Below are 19792 nucleotides of genomic sequence, written 5' to 3'. Positions count from 1 at the left end.
CACGGGGAAGGATAGCCCCGGGGGATGGGGGGAGAGGCCGGAACCCACTGCGCCCATCCCCCCCAGAGAGAAGATGCTGTCTGAGAGCACGGGGACCCCTCCTGTGGACCCCTGAAGGGCGCAGGCCGCCTTCCTGCCAACGGCCCCCTGCCACCCCCCAGGCTGGGCCTGCGGTAAGCCACAGCTGCCCCACAGAGGGGAGAAGCTCCTTCCAACCCCACAAGGCGACAGTGCGGCCGCAGGAAGCAGCACGGCTCTCATCCTTGGTGATGGAGGAGCGCCCAGCCCTCCATCCCCACGGCCTCCATGCAGGCTGGCAACCCTGCCCACCAGCCGCCCAGGTCCCGAGACAAAGGACCCACACACTCACGCCCCAGGCCCCACCAAGTAGAAGCAGAGGCCCCACGCTCAGCTCCAGACGACACGCTCCCCGCACTGCCGTGCACAGCCCTGCCAGGCCTGGAAGCCTGGAGCCTCCCTTGTTCCCAGGCAGGCAACAGCGGCCCCAAGGCCAGAGGCTGAGTGACTCATAGCCGGCACGTGAATGCAGAGGGCATTCTCCCATCTGTACTCTACCTACTCCCATCTGTACCCCACGTTTCAAAGGCTCTACTCCCATCTGTACCCCACATTTCAAAGAAGGGAAGTGAGAGCTGCAGTCAGGAGGGGAAAAGCTGAGCAGGAGGGTACAGAGGGTAACGAGAAACACACCAGGAAAGACATCAAACACCAGGCCTGGAGCCCAGCCCCAAACCCTGGTTCTCCGGTCCAAGGCCCAGGCTGCCGATGGGCCTACGGGAGGACCCGCACATCACGTGGTGCAGGGACACAGAGCCAGGCTGAGAGACAATGTCCACACCTGAAAAGGACGCATCCCCTGGAAGGGACACCGCGAGCAGCAAAACCAGGGAGGGGAAATCATCAGTGCGCACAATGCACACACATAATCGCACCCATGACTGAGCGAGGGAGGAGAGAGAGCAGCCTCTCCTCCTAGGATGACAGCAGAAGCAAGGACAGGAGCAGAGTCACAACCTAGCGGCCACCTCAGCGATCACAGCGTCAGGCGACAATGGTTGACAGCTGTTTGTGGGGGAAACTACCTGGGGAAACAAGACGCACACTGCGTCACAACACACCTCTGACAACACACCTCAGGAGTGACACAGGGGGCAGAGGAACGCCTCAGCAGAGAAGCACGGTGGCCACTGCCACCACCTCAGCTGGTCGCAGGGAGCAAGACAAAGCCACACTGAGGGACACCCTGCCAGGAGAAAGAGACGCCAGCCCTCCCGAAAAGTGTCCAAGTCCTGAGAGACAAGATGGAGGAACTGGGCACCAAACGCAGTGATGACCACGGGCCACCTCCTGGGCTGGGATAAGAGACACTACTGGAAAAATGGCAACATGGAACAAAGTTCAGGGGAGCTCTCAGCCGCCCACGGTTACGGAAGACACTGACGCCAGTACGACCTTGGCAACGTTTTTCTTCGCAGACCCGAGTTAGGTGCAAACGCGAAGTTTTTAAGAGCGTGCGGACAGGCAGAAGCTGAGAGGCGCGGACGGAGCATGCGCTGGCCCTGCTCGGCAGTCAAACCCGGCTCCAGGGCTGGCTCCTCTGCTGGCAGAGGACCGGACACGCCCGATGCACACGGTCACGTGACCCCCAGGGGCCTCACGGAAGCTTCCAGACGAGGCTGCCCATACACCCGGGCCCTGCTTGAGGCCCTGACCCTCCAACGAGCAGGTGCCCAAACTCCGCCTATCGTACTACACCGAGGGTGTCCCAGGTTCCACTTCCAGGCGTGAGGCGTGTAGCCTGGGGTCTGGCTCACAAGCCTGAGGCCTGTGTGGAGTAGGCCCCCAGCACACTGTCCTGGCTCCCTCCCGTGGGGGCTCATGTCGCCAGGGAGGCTGAGCACCTGACCTCTCAGGGAAAGGCCACAGCAGCCTCAGGACCCGGCTAGGGAGTCTGAAGAACACCAAGTTGCCTTAAAAGGCATGAGGGACAAGCGGAACAGATGCCAGTGTGAAGGGTGGTACTCGAAAACTCAAGAGACACAGAAAGCTACTAGGTGACGACTTTCACTAGATGCGCTCAAGCTCAAAGGGTTGTTTTTATTTTTTTTTTTAAAGATTTATTTGACAGAGAGAGAGAGATCACAAATAGGCAGAGAGACAGACAGAGAGAGAGATGAGGAGAAGCAGGCTCCCTCCTGAGCAGAGAGCCCAATGCGGGACTCGATCCCAGGCCCCTGGGATCATGACCTGAGCTGAAGGTAGAGGCTTAACCCACTGAGCCACCCAGGCGCCCCTCAAAGGGTTGTTTTTTGACCTGACTTTAAACTTGAACCACTCATGCACTCATCTGGTACCGAGGGCCAACTACGTGCCAGGCACGTTCCAGGTGCTGGGATGGAGGGTCACAAGTAAACAGGGTCAACAGCATTGCCCTGATACCAAATCCAGACAAAGACTCCACTAAAAAAGAGGACCAGCCAGTACCACCGATGAGCAAGGGCAGAAAATTTCTCAATAAAACATTAGCAAACCAAATCCAGCAACACATTAGAAGCATCATTCACCATGATCAAGAGGGACTTATTCCCAGGATGCAAGGATGATTCAATGTATGCCACTCAATCAGTGTGACTCATCACATCCGTGACAGAAAGGATAAAGACCGGATGATTATTTCAGCGGATGCAGAAAAAGCAACTAACAAAGTACAACATCAGTTCACAGTAAGGACCCTCAACAAAGTGGGTCTGGAGCAAACACACCTCAACAGAACAAAGGCCTTACATGAAAAACCTGCAATGCCCTACTCGATGGGGAAAAACGGAGAGCTCTCTCCCTAACATCAGGAACAAGACAGGGACGTCCACTCCCAACACTTTTATTCAACGTAGTACTGGAAATTGTAGCCACAGCGATCAGACAAGAAAAGAAAAAAAGGCATTCACACTGGTAAGGAAGAAATAAAACCTCTACTTTAGGCACACGACATGACACTAGATATTGAAAACGCTAAAGACGCCACCAAAAAGCTACTAGAAATGACAATTCAGGACAGTGGCACAACACAAAATCCACATACAGGAATCCATTACATTTCTATACACTAACAATGAAGCAGCAGAAAGAGAAATTAAGAACAATCCCATCTACAACCGCAGCAAAAATAAAATACCCATGAATAAGTTTAACCAAAAAGGTGAAAGACCTGCGCTCTGAAAACTGTACAACACTCATGAAAGAACTTGAAGAGGACCAGAAATGGGAGGACACTCCATGCTCACAGGCTGGAAGAACAAATGTTGTTAAAATCTCTACACTATCCAAAAGAGTCTACAGATTTAATGGAATCCCTATCAAAATACCAACAGCATTTTTCACAGAGCTAGAACAATCCTAAAATTTGTACAGAACCAGAAAGACACTCATACACTGTCCCAGGCGCGCATACAGCACACTCAGTGCAGCACCCTTCGCGACAGCAGAAACAACCTTTCGCGACACCCGAAACAACCTAGCTACCCTCCCCGCAGGGACTCTAAGCCATGCACTACGGCACTACGCCACACAGTGGGGGAGCTGGAGGCACTGGAAGGAGGAATCTCGGCTACAGTCAGAGGAGCCTGCAAAGCTTCTGGAAATCACAACACAGGGTCCACCCAAGGAATTTCAATCAGATCGCTGCGGGCTGGCCCAGTAATCAGCATTCTGAAGCCCCAGCAATTTCAAGGCCAACCCAGGTTCCATGGCTCATCTCCAACGTTCCCTGGGTCCTTCACTGCAGCACAGGGACCTGATCCGGGGCGCCTGCGCCAGGAGAGCGGGTAGACCCCAGCACTCTCCGGGGGTAGGAGGAAGTCCACACACAGCGTACAGACGGGGGCCAGAAGACAGGCAGACGTATATACCTACAAACACGACACACAGGAACTGTATAAAACAGAAACATTTACAAAAGAAAGCACACACAACGGTCCCCTTAGGGAGAGCGCACTTCCACTACACACTCCTACTGTATGTAACTCGCCCAACACATGCACGGTAAACGTAACTGCTGATTTCCTTCACTGTGCGATAGTCAGACAGCGGGAAACTGCACACACCACAGTCTGATGTGCGTTCAGGCGAGCTAGATGCCCAATGTGGGGGCCTGAACTCAAGACCCCAAGATGGTGAGTCACGTGCTCCACGGCCAGACACCCGGGCTCTTTTTTTAACAAATAAAGTGTAGGGAAAGAAAAGAGAAATAAACGGCATGTGGCTGAAGCCTTATTTGTAGATTCCAACAGAACTTTATCATTAAGTAAGCTATAGAAAAACCTGGAAGCTTCAAGGGTTTCGGAGTACGTACAGATGAAACAATGAGGCAGATGCTTCACGGCGCAGGAGGGGTCAGGCGCTAAGGCTGACCTGAGCACCCCACACGTGCACACACAGGGTCCTGGAGCACACATGGGCGGGTTCCCTGCTGTCTCCTCTCCTTTGTATTTAAATTCTACCTAACGCATTTTCAGCAAGGGGCATATATGCTCTTTCCAATGAAAAAAAAAAGCTAGCATACAAAATTACATTCTTTAATGTTCTAGAAAAACATTTAACTAGAAACCGGTTGTTTTACTTCTGAAAAGGATCTGTCAGATTATTCCGTTAATAGTCGCCTTTTTCTTAACACAATGAAGCAAACATATCCGAGTTCAGGCCTCTGCGTGCACTGACTCTTACTTGAGTCCCCCAACCCTATCTTCTAACCGCATGATTTTAAGCAGACCTCTTCACCTGTAAAAAGCAAGCACACCGGGTCCTCCGTCTCCACACACACTTCAGACGGACGAGCTCCCCAGGTTCCCCACATGCCTCCCCGCTGACGCACATATGTGCTCCCCACAGCCCTCCACCCTGAACGTCAGGGCACCCGGTCGTTGTGCCCAGACACTTCCATTACTGAAAACAGTCAAGAGAAGTCACTGTCGTAAGATGTGCAGGCCAAACTCTTCTAAGAACGAAGCCTGTCAGCTATCAGCGCATTGCAAAATAAAGACAAAACGCAGCTTCTAGAAAGAAATAAGTACTCGTAACAAACAACCAAAATCAGATCTCCTGCCTCAGGATCTAGATACATCCTGCGGAGGGCTCAGCGTCCCAGGTTCATAGAGGAGGGGCAGTTTCAGAGAGAGGGGTCAGAGGGCCAGGCAGTAGCTGCTGCCCCGGAGGTCACAGGACATGGACCCCGAGGCCACTCACCCAGGCACAGCCCTGAGCAGGCACAAATGAATCCACAGGGAAGGCCGGCAGACACCCTCCTAGGCACAGCTTCTGTCCACGGCTCTCTGCATACGGGATGACAGCCAACACCCCTGTGTGAGCACAAGAGCTCAAGGCACACAGCCCTCCGCAGTGGGCGACGTGGGTTCAAAGTCAGCAACAGGGAGGCAGGAGAGACTCGGTGAAACAGAAGCCACAGCGTAACACGACTGGAAAAACTTCTGCGTGCACATGTGTGTACACCAGCACACACGCGTTCACATACAGAGAAGGTAGAAAATCCAGAAAATCTCCCAGAACACCGGAAACGGCAGAATGTTCTTATTCTTTAGACACATCTTCATGTTCCAAATAATCTATGTTGTGCGTAACTAGAAAGAAAAATGCACAGCTTGTTTTTAAGAGAAGTAACATTGCTAACAGCAGCCGGGACCTAGAGGAGTGCTCCCTGCACAGCCCTCCAGTCAATCCTCTCTCTTCAGAGGACACAGCGGGCATCAGGGGTGCCATTCAAGTATGTTCACATGTTTCTGCCAAGGGGCCCCCCCTGCCACAGGCACCTGAAAAGGCCAGGACCAACAAGCAAAGGAGCCGCTGAGCAACAAACCCAAGGACCCCAGCTCTCAGGGAGCAGACGCCCCAGCAGGGAGCTGCACCTTCTGCTCCCATGGCAGCCTCCCCAAGGCCACGTAGGGCTCAGACCCAAGGGAGAGGTACTGAGCACGCATCGGGGGCTCCCCTCACCCAGGGCAGCGCAGCTCTCGGCCCTAGCACTGAAACACGGGGGAACTAGCAGTGTAAGCAGACAGTGAGATGAGAGATGGGCTCTGAGAAGGCACAGTGAAGGGAGGGACAGAGGTGCTGCAAGGCTCTGCTGAGGGGTGCGCACAGATGGGCGCAGCAAGGAACAGGGCGGCACCTGGCTCTGGGGGCAGCCGAACCCAGAGGAGAAGCAGAACAAGGACAAAGCCTCTGCCGAGGGTATGAGCAGGAAGGCTGAAACCTTTCCTCCAAGCTAGGCCATCCCCTGCCCAGGCAGCACCCCAACCCAACCCCTCCAGCAGCTGCACACGAAGGCCACGCCACTGAAGCGAGAGAGAGCACCGAGCAGCTGCCCAGCACTGCGTGCTCTCCCAGGCCTCCGGGAGGCGGGTCAGCACGCCGGGGTTTCCCTGCCACCCCTTCCCACGCAGGGAACAGGCGGCCTCGGTGCTCCCCACGCACATGGCTGCACAACCTCGGCAGAACGGAGCACCCGTCCTCCATCCAGGCACAGCTCCCGGGCAGACACCATTTCCACGTCATTATTTACTCTCTGCTTATCTCTCCTTTCCCTTTCTTCTCTTTTAAAGAATTCTGTTTGTGACTTATGAAGGCAAAAGCCAGCGTTTGTGGATTCTGGCCGGTATGCCAGCACCAGCAAATGCAGGAATCAGTGCGGCAGCGGCAGCGACACCTGCGGGCCTCTAGAGGGGGCTGCAGGAACCACGGCAGGCCGGCGGCAGAGGGATGCCAGGCCAGGGAGGACCCTTGGCGCTGCCACCGCCTGCCCACCCCCGCCACAACCACCGTGCAGAACAAGACCGCAAGCACAAAACGCAAAACCGGAGCCCCACCGAGCTCTGAGAGGGGCCCAAAGCCTGTCCCCCTCTCCTTCAGTACAGTGATGCTGAGCTGCAGTTTCTAAAGCTTCCCAGCACCCCGGGAGTCAAGCCCACTGTGAACACTGGGACAGAGGGATGTGTGCTGTGGACGACTCCGTGCAGACACAGACACGTTCTCAAACACCACCCTGCGTGCACAGGAACTCTGTGAACTGGAACTCAATCTCCTCTCTAAGGAACAAAACCAAGCACTTGAAGCAGCAGGGCAGGCCCCGTTCCCGATTTTCCCTGGAAAATCCCTACTGACAATGACAGCAGAGCAGGACAAAGAATGAAATTCACAGCAATGGGAAAACTAGACCCAATTCAAGTTTCCCTCAAACATCCCCTCAGTGACCCCCAAAATACCATTCATGTGGCTTTACTATAAAAATCAGTATGTAACTGTATACAAAAGAAAGTATACCCTGCACCATTCTGGGGCAGAAAACAGATCTGTGGCTGGCAAGGCCTGGATTGGGGACAGGGTGACTCCACAGAGACAGCCAGGACCCAGGCAGACAGAGCCTCGTCTGTCTGGAGACGAGCCGCCACGTTCTAGTAAGTGTGTCTCAGCCCGCGCCACACATGACAGACAGCCGAGGACATGTGTGCGTGCGGAGGACGCAGGAGCCCGCGCCTACGCTGTCCTCCTTCGTTCCCCAGTGCCCAGGCTCCTGTTCGATTCAAGGAGCACACATGTGACCCTACCGGCCAACAGGGGGTGGCAGGGGGGTGGCAAATAGGAGCAGCAGAAATCACCCAACCAGCCCAGACCGTGGGTAAGTGGCTGCCAGACGGGGGGCCCAGAACAGGCGTGCTTCTGCGTGCCCATGGCCAGAGCCCCCACCTTGTGTCACCCCATCAAGGGAGGCGCGGAGCGCTACAGTTACGGGACACGAGGTCTTTGGCACCGACGGGAGGCAGGAGGGGTGCCACTAAAGGGAGAACGAGGAAAAGGCTAGCTTCCACACTGCCCTTCCGACCGTCCACAACACTGCCCTCCCGCTGCAATAAGACAGGGGGAGCCACAACTTCCTGCTTTGTTCATGGGAAGCCAGTGAGTACCCCAAGGCCAAGAAGACTCCCGCACAGGGAAGGGCCAGCCCTGCGGCACCGGCTCTCCCAGAACACGCCCCACTGCCACGCTGGACCCACACCAGCACAAAACTCCAGCAACTCGCTCTCATTCTGGCCCAGGACACAACTTGTGGGTTCAAGAATAGAAAAACGGGGCACCTGGGTGGCTCAGTGGGTGAAGCCTTGGCCTTGGGCTCAGGTCATGATCTCAGGGTCCTGGGATCGAGCCCCGCGTCAGGCTCTCTGCTCAGCAGGGAGTCCACTTCCCTCTCTCTCTGCCTGCCTCTCTGCCTACTTGTGATCTGTCAAATAAATAAATAAAATCTTTAAAAAAAAAAAAAAAGGCACCTGGCAGCTCAGTTAAGCATCTGTCTTTGGCTCAGGTCATAATCCCAGGGTCTTGGAATTGAGTCCCATATCGGGCTCCCTGCTCAGTGGTGAGCCTGCTTCTCTGCATCTCTGCCTGCCGCTCCCCCCTGCCTCATGCTTGCTCTCCCCACTCCCTGCAACAAATAGAAAAATCTTAAAAATAAAATAATATAATAAAATAATATAAAAATTGGGGCGCCTGGGTGGCTCAGTGGGTTAAAGCCTCTGCCTTCAGCTCAGGTCATGATCCCAGGGTCCTGGGATCGAGCCCCGCATCGGGCTCTCTGCTCTGCAGGGAGCCTGCTTCCTCCTCTCTCTCTCTCTCTCTCTGCCTCTCTGCCTACTTGTGATCTGTCAAATAAATAAATAAAATCTTTTTAAAAAATAGATAAATAATAAAATAATAATAAAAATAGATAAAATCTTAAAAATAAAATAATAAAATAATATAAAAATTATTATTATATAAAAATAATAAAATAATAAAAAGTAAGATAATAAAAATAATAACAATAGAACCTGGGATCCTGGGATCAAGCCCCGCATAGGGCACTCTGCTCAGCAGGGAGCCTGCCTCCCCCTCTCTCTGCCTGCCTCTCTGCCTACTTGTGATCTCTGTCTGTCAAATAAATAAAATCTTTTAAAAAATAATAATAATAAAATAAAACAAAATGCAAAAAAAGAATTTAATAAAACAAAATGTATGTTCACTGCAGGAAAATTAGGGAACAGAGGACAATGAGACCCGAATCCACCAGTCCTGACAGCCACTACTCGTCACTGGTCTCCTGCCAGCCTGCTCCTCTGCATGTCTACAGCCTCAAACATTTTCAAATTTATTACCACTTTGAAAACCACTGTTGTCATACAACATTCCAGGACAAGAGTATCTGTGAATATCAGGGTTCACCCAGAGACAGAACCAGCAGGACCCCCGCACACACGTTCAGAAAGTTATGCCAGAGACCGACTCAGGCAGCCTTGGCGGCCAGCTGGGCCGCGCCCAAATCCACAGGCAAGCCACAGCGGAGCTCTCCAGGAAGGGGGTGAAACCGCCTCCATGGCATCAATTTCTTCTGCTTCAGGGAAGCCCCGGCTCTGCTGTCAGTGCCCTTCAACTGATGGGTAAGACCCATTCAGTCACCTAGGACGATGTCCCTTACCTGAAGCCACCGGGTCACAGACGCCGAGCACCTCCAGCAAACACCCTCACAGCAACACCCAAGTCAGCGTCTCCATGATACCCAGGGATGGGGCCCAGCCAGGCTGCCACAGAAAATGGACCGTCACATCCCCACATTGGTCAGCTTTTAAAATAGTTTATAAATGTCCATAACCGTTCCCCAAATGCAAATGTGGCACTCTTCCAAAATTTTGCTGAAACGAGTAATACCAGAATAAATAAAACTAAAGTGAGTAAGTATATGCTCAGTCTTCATTCTGATACCCAAATATTTTATGCAAAGAGCCCTGGAAGAGGGCAGCTACACACAGAGAGAGCTCAGAAAACTGCAGTATCTGAGTCTTTGCCGTCAACCACCCCCACGTGCGATGTAACAGGGAGGACAGACATTCCTGGGAACTAGCCCGCATGACCCCAAAACTAACAAAGCGGTGGGAGGTGTTCCTGTTTCAAGCAGCAACAACAGAACATTCTGAAGAGCCCAAGAGGGCCATGTTCTAAAACAAGGAGAACTAGCCATAGAATCAAAGGTGCTCCGGACATACTCCCCCAAGAAGCTCAGAAACAAGTTTCTGAAAGGTCATACTGATCTGCAAATAACACCTTCAAGATCAAAACTCGACACTCTTGGGGCGCCTGGGTGGCTCAGTGGGTTAAGCCGCTGCCTTCAGCTCAGGTCATGATCTCAGGGTCCTGGGATCGAGTCCCACATCGGGCTCTCTGCTCAGCAGGGGGCCTGCTTCCCTTCCTCTCTCTGTGATCTCTTCCCTTCCTCTCTCCTACTGTGATCTATCTCTGTCAAATAAATAAATAAAATCTTTAAAAAAAAAAAAAAAACTCGACACTCTTTAAAGGAAAAAAATAAAATCCAGACATGGAGCAACATAACACCCACAACAGCAGGCATCCCATAAAAAATCACCAGATATGGGGCGCCTGAGTAGCTCAGTCGGTTAAGTGTCTGACTCTTGATTTCAGTTCAGGTTGTGATTTCAGGGTCCTGAGATCAAGCCCGAGATCAAGGGATCCACGCTCAGCACAGAGTCTGCCTGAGCTCCTCTCTCTTGCTCTCCCCCTCACTTGCACATGCACTCTGGGTCTCTCAGATTAATAAAATCTTTAAAAAACAATTACCAGATATGTAAAGGAGAAGGAAAATATGACCCAAAATCAGGAGAAAAGACCAATAAAACAAAAAATTACAGAAATGATGGAATTAGCAGATGAAGATGATAAAAAGCTATTATAAACATTTTAAACAACTTTAAGAGAAACAATAAGGGTACTAGAAATCAAAGCCGTAAAAGAGAATCAACAGGAAATGCAAAGCCGAAAAATACCTTAAAAGAAATAGGGGCGCCTGGGTGGCTCAGTGGGTTAAAGCCTCTGCCTTCAGCTCGGGTCATGATCCCAGGGTCCTGGGATCGAGCCCCACGTCGGGCTCTCTGCTTAGGGCGCCTGCTTCCTCCTCTCTCTGCCTGTCTCTCTGCCTACTTGTAATCTCTGTCTGTCAAATAAATAAATAAAATCTTTTTTAAAAAATAAATAAATAAATAAAATCAGTGACGAATTTAACTAAGGATCAGACACTAAAGAAGAAAAGACAATAAAGTTGACGACAGGGCAATAAAAGGCTCCCAAGGACGCACAAAGAGCATCTTAGAAGGGGGTTCACAACACAGAGGCGGAACAAAGTGCAGAAACCCCAGTGGCACAAACTCAGAGACCCCACCGTGAAGCAGGTGGTCACCAGATTGCTGAGACTTATCATAAATATCTCACAAGCATGTGGGGACTTACAGAGGGGAACAAAAGAACACTCACTTCTTATCAGAAGACAAAAGAATAGGGCATTACATTCTTTAAAGTGCTGAAAAAAAAGCAGCATCTATCTATCAGGAACCCTACAGACAACAAACACATGTTCAGAAATGAACCTCCAATAAAGATTTTCAGAAAACTGAAAATCTTTCAGAAAGCTGAAATACTTCCCAGCAGCAGACCTGCACCACACTACAGGAAATGCTGCAGAAAGCTCTTTGGGGGGCGCCTGGGTGGCTCAGTGGGTTAAGCCGCTGCCTTCGGCTCATGTCATGATCTCAAGGTCCTGGGATGGAGTCCCACATTGGGCTCTCTGCTCAGCGGGGAGCCTGCTTCCCTCTCTCTCTCTCTGCCTGCCTCTCCATCTACTTGTGATTTCTCTCTGTCAAATAAATAAATAAAATCTTAAAAAAAAGAAAAAAGAAAGAAAGAAAGCTCTTTGGGCTCCAAGAAACTATCCGAGCTCTGCTCTCTGATCAAGTCCCCACCCACAACCAGGCCCCAGACCCTATTTTGCCCCTTCTCCACCCGAGCTCCATATCCAAGCCCTGCTCTTCCCCAGTGGTCTCTGAGCCACACTGTTCAGCCTGGCCTTTCCGCCTCTGCACTCCTGCCCCACATCAGCATCACAAAGTGTATCCCCCCACTCCCGTGTTGTATGACCCCACAGCTTGTCGGCTTTGCCTCACTGTCTAGGAACCACAGAGACACTAAAACAGGTCAGAGAGCACGCAGATAACCGCAGGGAAGCCAAGCCAGAGGAGGGACCACAGCAGCATCGGGAAGATGGCAGACTGTGCCAGAATGGAGCAGGCTGACAACATCGGGCTGCCTTTCAGACACCACCACAGCTCGCACACAAGCAGATCTTCGCACCCACATGGGGCAGCGAAGGACGGGGCATAGCACCGGGAGGCAGGAGCCCCGCAGGGCTGGATGCAAGGCCAGCCGGCAGCAGCCAAGCCCCAGCCGCAGGGCCTCAGGCTCACAGACCGACCCCAGGGCACACAGACTGACCGGGGGCGCACACAATGACCCCAGGCACACGGACCACCGCAACAGCCTGAGGCAGGGGCCAGCAAGCTCACCTTCGCTTTGCAGAGGTGAAAACTGAACCACTGCGTGCCAAGAAGTCCATTTACAAAGTAGCAGTCTCCAAGGGGACTCTGGGGCCACGGTCCCCCATCCCACCTGAAGGTCTGGGGCCCGCACCCCAGCAGTGCGCCCATGATAAGAAGGGAGCCAAGCCCCCGAGTCCCAGCCACACACGGAGGGCAGGTCACAGGGAAAGCATCCGGGCACCCGCGCTCTCGTTCACTCTGGCTCTGAACTGGCCATACGACAGGCAGTTCATTACTTTGCCGTCAAGGGAGGAAAAAAAGACCACAGCCAAGTGACCTCCCGCCCCGTGTATCCAAAGCACAGTTTGTGCCATAAATGCAGAGACAGAGTGGTACCGCAGACTCCCGAAGCCAGCAGATACCGAGCACGAGAGCAACTGTGAAGGAGAAACTCTTACTTGGGAAGGGCCGGGGGTTCCTCTGGAAGTTCGGCGGCCCCCGCCTGAGCTCCTGGTGGCTCTGCCTCCTCCGAGCCGGGGGCTACCTCCAGTCCGGCACCCCGTGGTCCCGGAAGCCCGCCTGAGTCTGTCCCGGGGCCGACCTCCACCTCCTGTCCCGGGGCCGGGACTGGCTCCTGCTCAGCAGCCGTGGCCTCGGCCTCCTCTGCCTCCTTCCTCCTGGCCTTCTCCTCCAGCTCCTTCCTCCTCTTCTCGTCGTCCTGCCGGGCCATGTGCTCGAAGGCTGTGAACACCTAAAACCAAACAGCAACCCAACAGTGAGTCCGCCTGCCCAGGACGAAACCACGCACGCCACAGGAAGGTCCCAAACTCTGGCTCGGAGCAGAGTGACTGAACAGGAAACTGTGACGCGTTCCCACGAGCAAAACACAGACGCTTCAACTTGACCAGGAGCCACCACAAAGCAATCTCTGACAGGCGTTCTGAGAGCAACAGAAGCGAAACCCTGTAAGCCACGGTATCCACACGCCCACGAGCCGGACACTGGGGTCTAAAGGAGGCATCACCACGTGGCTTCCCTCTCCTTTCTGTCATAGTGCCCGGCAAGACTCGTCTGCCAGGGAAAGAACACACTGTCCTGGTACCAAGAGCTGCAAAGGTGCCAGCAATTCAAACTCGAGAAGAGAAGATGGGAATTGAGTTGAACACAAAGTGTAAGCAGCATAACCAAGCTGCCGCTGCCTTCCTACACGGCACAGGTGTGGCTCTCAGAAAACCTGGCAGTGGGGGCACCTGGGGGCTCAGCCGGCAAAGCCTCTACCTTCGGCTCAGGTCAGGATCCCGGGGTCCTAGGCTCAAGCCCTGCGTTGGGCTCCCTGCTCAGAGCCTGCTTCTCCCTCTGCTTTTACCCCTCCCCCTGCTTGTGCTCACTGTGTCTAACAAATAAATATGTAATCTTTAAAAAAGAAAGAAAAAGGGGCGCCTGGGTGGCTCAGTGGGTTAAAGTCTCTGCCTTCGGCTCAGGTCATGATCTCAGGGTCCTGGGATCGAGCCCTGCATCGGGCTCTCTGCTCATCGGGGAGCCTGCTTCCTCCTCTCTCTCTGCCTACCTCTCTGCCTACTCGTGATCTCTGTCAAATAAATAGATAAATAAATCTTTAAAAAAAAAAAGAAAGAAAGAAAGAGAACGTGGCAATCAATTCCACAAACCTCTGCATATCCCTACGATGAGTGAGGAACACAAAAAAATCCCATCCTCTAAGAACTCGACATTGCGGTGTGAGGACCAGCCCTCCCCGGGACACAGTGACACCCATACACACCCTGGGACTCTCCACCCACAAGGAAACGGGAAACACGCATTCTGTGTGCACTTTTCACAGGCACAGACCCTCTCACAGCAGCACCAACGGGAGGGGCCGTGAGGAGGAAGAGCACGCAGACACTCGCTCCAGTCCCGGAAATCTAAGGAAGTTCCTTGTGAGGAAGGGCTCTGTGGCAGACCCCAAAGGAAAGCTCACGCTGGCCAGCAGACCACCGGGGGGAAGGCTGCGGCGCTGAGAAGTAGGGCCGTCTGCAGGAGCTGGAGAGGGAAGACTGGGAGAGCCTCCCTGAGGGCTGCGTGGGGGGACGGGGGCTGTCACAGTCCATTCAGCAAGGCTGCTCCCTGCTATCCACCCAGAGGAATTGAAGACGCATCCGTACAGAAAACCTGCCCCCAGGTACCGCAGCAGCACTGCTCGGAAATGCCACGGAAGCAACCGAGCTGTCTGCCAGCGGGTGAACCATCCATCCAGACCACGGCAACCTTATCGCTCAGCACCGAAAAGAAACGAGCGATCACGCCATGAAAAGACCTAAAGGAAACTGAAATCATGCCACAAAGTCAAAGAAGCCCACAGAAAAGCCTATACATGTTCTGCATGATTCCAATTCCAGGATATTCTGGAAAAGGCAAAACTACAGACACGCTGAAGATCGGCGGTTGCCGGGGTGGAGCGGGAGTGGGGAATGAGCAGGGGAGCACGGGAGATTTCTCCAGCAGCGAACAGACTCCTCGTGGTAGACACCTGTCGTTAGGTATTTGTCCAAACCCCGGAAAATGAGCACCACTAACACTGAACCCTAATGCCAACTAAGGTGCGGGTGTCTGGGGTGGAATGTGGACGGGTTCATGGACACAGCAAAGGGCCCCTCTGTGGAGATGCTGCCAGCAGGAAGGGCCGGCAAGACAGAAGGCGCTCGGGAACCCTGGACCTGCCCCTCCGCTGGGCCCTGAACGTAAAGCTGCTTTCAGAAAGTGCTGGCAGGTCGGGAGCAGCCCTGTTCCAAGCAGCCAGAATACACCTGTCTATCAAACCATCCAGTTCCCTGCACGGAGCAGGACAGCAAACAGGAAGGTCGCTAACTACTGAACTATACCACGTGCTTTCACACTCTCACAACCTTCAGGAGATGCTGGGAGGAAGGCAGCACTGGCACTTCAAAGATGAGGAAGAACTACGCCCAGAGAAGCTAAGGGACTCGCCGGCGCTCCTGCCCGCGAAGAGGCAAGCGAGCAGTCGTCCAAGTGGCGCTCCGCTTGGAAGCGGCCACGCACGCAGAGGAAGACACAGGCCGCGCTAAGGTGGAACTCTTTTCTATTCCCATTTCTACTCCCTCCAGGAACCCGAGCCCCTGGCCGCACCTCTCACGCTGGTGTTGAGGACACCTTACTGTGTCCTCAGAGCCACTCATCCTCCTGACGTCCCAGCCCTTCATCCTGACTCCACATAAAAAATCAACAGCAAGGACTCTGTCCCCTCAGCCCCGGGACCTCCCAGATGCAGGGCCCGACGCTCCTCGCAGAGTCCACAGCCTCTGCCGACACTGCCCCCTCCACACATGCCACTGCTCCGCCCACCCAGCCCTCGCTCTGCAACCGCAGCATGTGGGGAGGGCAGAGACGTCAGTTATCTCCTGCCAGCCCCTCTGCTGACACGGAGGAGACTCTCCTGGCAGGTTCAGCGAGGCCCAGGAGGAGCCGGCCTTCCTGATGCTTGGGCAACAGGCCTGACCGGCTTCTGAGACTGGACCCAGGACGAGCGCAGGGCCCCTGGCAGAGAACAGCAGCTCAGGACCCGCCCTCAGCGGCCCGACAAAAGACCCCGGGAACACCTGCTTTCTCAAAGGTCCTCCAGCACCGCAGACTGCTGAGAGCCAACTGCAGAAATGCTGGGAAGCGGCCCCTGGGTTTCTATGAAACCTTCCGCTCTGCCCACTCCCTTCACCCCCAACCACACGTGCAGCCCCCCGCCTCTCCCGTCCCTCCACTGGGGTCGTCCTGCAAGGTGCTGCCCTCCACTGTCAGCTCTTCCTCCCCTCAGCGCTCTGGCTCCTCATCTCTGCAACACCCTGTCCCGTGCTTCCAACAGCTCCAGAGCGGGGACTCGTCTGCAATTCGGGCTTGCCTAAAACTAAGCTTCTCGCCCTCAACGCAGGGCCAGTTCAGGGACGGCACTATCCTTACTCCCGTGACCCAGGTTTGAAACCACTGGCAGTCTCCCACCCACCCCTCCCTGTCTGCGGCGCCCAAACGGGTCTATCCTACACTGCGACCGCAACACCCGTCAAACAAGGGCAAAGACCAACCTTCCGGCTCCCTGGGATTAAACAGAGGAACAGCTAAGAGGGCAAGGGCTGCCCCCCAGGTACTCAGCAAACCCCCTTCCTGCAAGCCCCGGAGGCTCTCCCACTCTGCAGCGGAAAGAGCCGGAAGGCGACCGCAGAGCCCGGGGGCCAGCTCCAGGAGTGCGGTGAGATCACCTACGCCCGCTGAACAGACCCCTGGGCGGCCACCCTCGCCTGACCGCGGCTCTTCCACCCGCACCTCCCTCATGGCCTTTGAGAAGCCATCCCGCAGCCTTCCCGCCACTCGGCTGGCGCTGGCCCCAGGACGGAGGGGCCTTTCTGCCTTTCTGGCGGGCGCCGCGACACCCAGCTTCTGCTTCTCCACACGGGCACCGCGGAGCAGGACAGCCGGCCGCGCGGCTTGCGGGACTCCGATATGGGAGGCGCGGCAGCAGCTCCCCCCTCTCCGGGCCCGCCGGCACCTGCACCCCGCCTGCCCCGCAAGACAGTCCTCTGACTTCCGAACCGCCGCCTGCCCCGTGCCTGGCAAGGGCTCTGGCCCCGCGCCGCGCCGCCCCGCACGGCTCTGTCAGCGCCCGGACCGCGGCGAGCGCGTCCCAGTCAGAGCCCGGCCCCACCCGGCCAGGTGCTCCGCGGACGACGCACGCTCGGTCGGTAACACCTGCTCCGGCGCCAGCCCCGCCCCGGCCCCCGCGCCCAGCGCGGAGGAGACCCGGGCCCGCGCCGCAGCCGGACGAGACCCGGGCCCGCGCCGCAGCCGGACGCCCGGCCTCCCAGCCCCGCGACGGCTTCCGCCCACACCCGACCCGCGAGCGCGGGCTGCTCGGCTCCCGCGCCCAGCGGCGTCCCGGCAAACTCGCGGGCGCTGCCGCTGGGGGCGGGGCCGGGGAAGCACCCGAGGGGAACCGAGGCCGGGAGCGGGGGCCTCCCCCCGCCAGGCCGCCCGCCGCCCGCCGCGCGCTACCTGCAGCACCAGGGCCTGCGCCGCGCCGGGCGGGAAGCCCATGCGGTCGGACGGGTGGCGCAGCAACCGGTAGAAGTCGGTCTTGCGGTAGAGGAAGCCGAAGAGCACGCGCAGGAAGTCCTGGACATTGCCCACGTGCTGCAGGATGCCCAGCAGGGCCTGGTCGTACAGCTCGGCCGCCCCGGGCTCCATGGCGTCGCCGGCCGCGGAGACGCTGCTCACTGCGGGCGCGGCCCGGACGCCGGCCCACAGCCACTTCCGGCACGCTGCGGTAACGGCTCCGCCGCCGGCGCCACTTCCGGTCCGCGCCCGCCCGGCCCCCGCTGGTCGGGCCGGGCCGCGGCGCACCGGGCGTCCCCGCCGCGAGCCCCGCCCCCGCAGCCCGGCCGGCCTTCCGGGGCAGCCTCGCGGAGAACCACACGCGAGCCCCGAAGTGGCTCCTAGGCGCGAGAAGGCCCGGGACGGCGGGACCGAGAGCGCCTAGCGGCCATGCTGAAAACGGGCGGAAGGGGTGTGGCTCGGGCCGCGTCACGTGAGCCCGGTGTTGTCACGTGGTGGGCGGGGCACCGCAACTGTTTCGGGAGAGAGCTGGTCCCGGGTTGCCCGAGTCCCCGCCGGGGGCGCGTGGCGTTAGCGGCCTCGGGAGTGAGCGCGCGGAGACTAGCGTGCGCGAGTGCGCCGTGGAGGGAGCTCGGAGCGGGGCGCACACTGCAGTGCTCTCGTCGTGCGATGCCCGTACGGCGCGTCGTCTGCGCCGGACGGCAAGTCCTCAGGGTCCGCCTGAGTGCGGCCTCGGCGAGCTCCGACCGCGACGCCGGTCAGACGCGGAACTAGCACCTGCCGGGAAGGCCCTCCGACGGCCGAACCCTGCGGGAAACAGCGCAGGGTAGGACTGGTTCCAGGAGCGTGCGCAGGAGCTGGGCGTTTATGAGCGCTTTGAGAAACAGCGAGATCGTCAGCTTGGGCGCAGAGCTGGCCGTGGCCCGCCGGAGGACGCGACCGTGGCTTAGCTACTCCAGCGGGCAGAAACGCTTTGCATCTCCGCTGGACTAAAATCTCCAAATGAACGTGCATCTTCATAGCCTGCGGGCTCTAATTAATTGCAAATACAGCCAGAACCAGGAGAATTGCCCTCGGGCAGTGATTCTGAAACTTCTCCAGTCATTTACACTCTTAACATTTATTGAAGACCCCAAAGACCTTGTTTGTGTCTCATTCTTATAGATAGGTACCATCTCAGATATTAAAACTGACAAATTTTAAATATTTATTCGTTTTTAAATAACCACAAAAAGCACATGACATGCTAACATTTTTATGAAGAAATAATATTCTTCAAACAATTAGGATTACTGAGAAGTGTAGCATGGTTTTACATTTTCACAAATCCCTTTAATCTCAGGCTTCATCGAAGGCAGCAAGATATTCGGAATTTTTGCATTCACTGCATTGCAATATGTTGTTTTGATGGAAATACATGAAGAAATCGCATCTTACATAGATTGTAGTTGGAAAGGAGCATCTTCATTGTCTTTTCAAATAAAAGCATTATTTTGTTTAAATCGAAATTGCACAGGGAATAGTTTCTTAACAGTGGTAATATGGAATCTGAAACACCAATGTTTGCTAATTGTCACATTAACACCCATCGGTCTGTCCTGAACCTTGACTGGATCTCTTACAGGCACGATTTCCTAACACCAGATCGGAATGCAGACTGTTGCATCACAGATGTGTGAAGCACACTCAACTGACAGGGCTGGGAGAAAAAGATGCTGACCTAAGTACCTCTGGAAATGAGCAGAGTCTCTTGCTAAAGGCAAAGGGAGCTAAAAAGAGGCGTTTCACCCTAAAGTTGTTTCCCGGGGGGGTGTGGGCTGTCATCTCTGAAAACATGACTCACGTACAGCAGAGGTGAACAATGAAGCAGATTGTGCGGGTGGTGAACTGAGGCGTCTCACTGCTGGCATGGGAGCTCACGGAGAAGCCAGGAAGGAGCCTAGAATGATTTGTGTGGCGGTGAATTAGAGCTGGAGGCGTCAGCATGAACTGAGTTTAGCTTTGTCTAGCTGCAGATGGCTGCATGTAGAATTACTTATAGAAATGGGCACATACGTGTCAGTTTACACACACAGATTTCGTTGCTCTCTCTGAGCAACAATGCCCCAGCAGCAAAGTGCACACAGAGCACCAGATCCTGGGTTTGAATCCCATCTCCAACCAAAGGGCCAAGACTCCCTGGAGAAATGGCTGATTCTGGGACTGGGGCAGAAAGTATACGAGCTGAACCTGGACCAACTTGC

At 55.2% G+C, this 19792-nt stretch overlaps 1 protein-coding gene across 11 annotated transcripts in view; it reads right to left on the bottom strand.

Moving 5' to 3' along the window:
- NUDCD3 (NudC domain containing 3) overlaps positions 1-17997 on the bottom strand; it is a 57609-nt gene extending 39612 nt beyond the window's left edge. For 3 of the 11 annotated variants that reach the window (XM_045089607.1, XM_045089608.1, XM_045089609.1), the window contains exons 1-2: positions 17490-17997; positions 12896-13188 (exon numbers count right to left, since the gene is read on the bottom strand). In XM_045089607.1, the coding sequence (XP_044945542.1) occupies positions 12896-13188; positions 17490-17681 (485 nt within the window). In that variant the 5' untranslated portion in view covers positions 17682-17997. The remainder of the gene's footprint in view (positions 1-12895; positions 13189-17489) is intronic. The other 8 variants (XM_045089611.1, XM_045089613.1, XM_045089614.1 and 5 more) reach the window with 6 other exon arrangements.
- Positions 17998-19792: the final 1795 nt, after the last annotated feature.

Source organism: Mustela putorius, unplaced genomic scaffold (genome assembly GCF_011764305.1).
Source record: "Mustela putorius furo isolate JIRA1106 unplaced genomic scaffold, ASM1176430v1.1 tig00003845_pilon_pilon_pilon, whole genome shotgun sequence".
Classification (NCBI taxonomy): Eukaryota; Metazoa; Chordata; class Mammalia; order Carnivora; family Mustelidae; genus Mustela; species Mustela putorius.
Note: the sequence above shows the minus strand (reverse complement) of the source record. Positions and strands in the feature narration are given on the sequence as shown.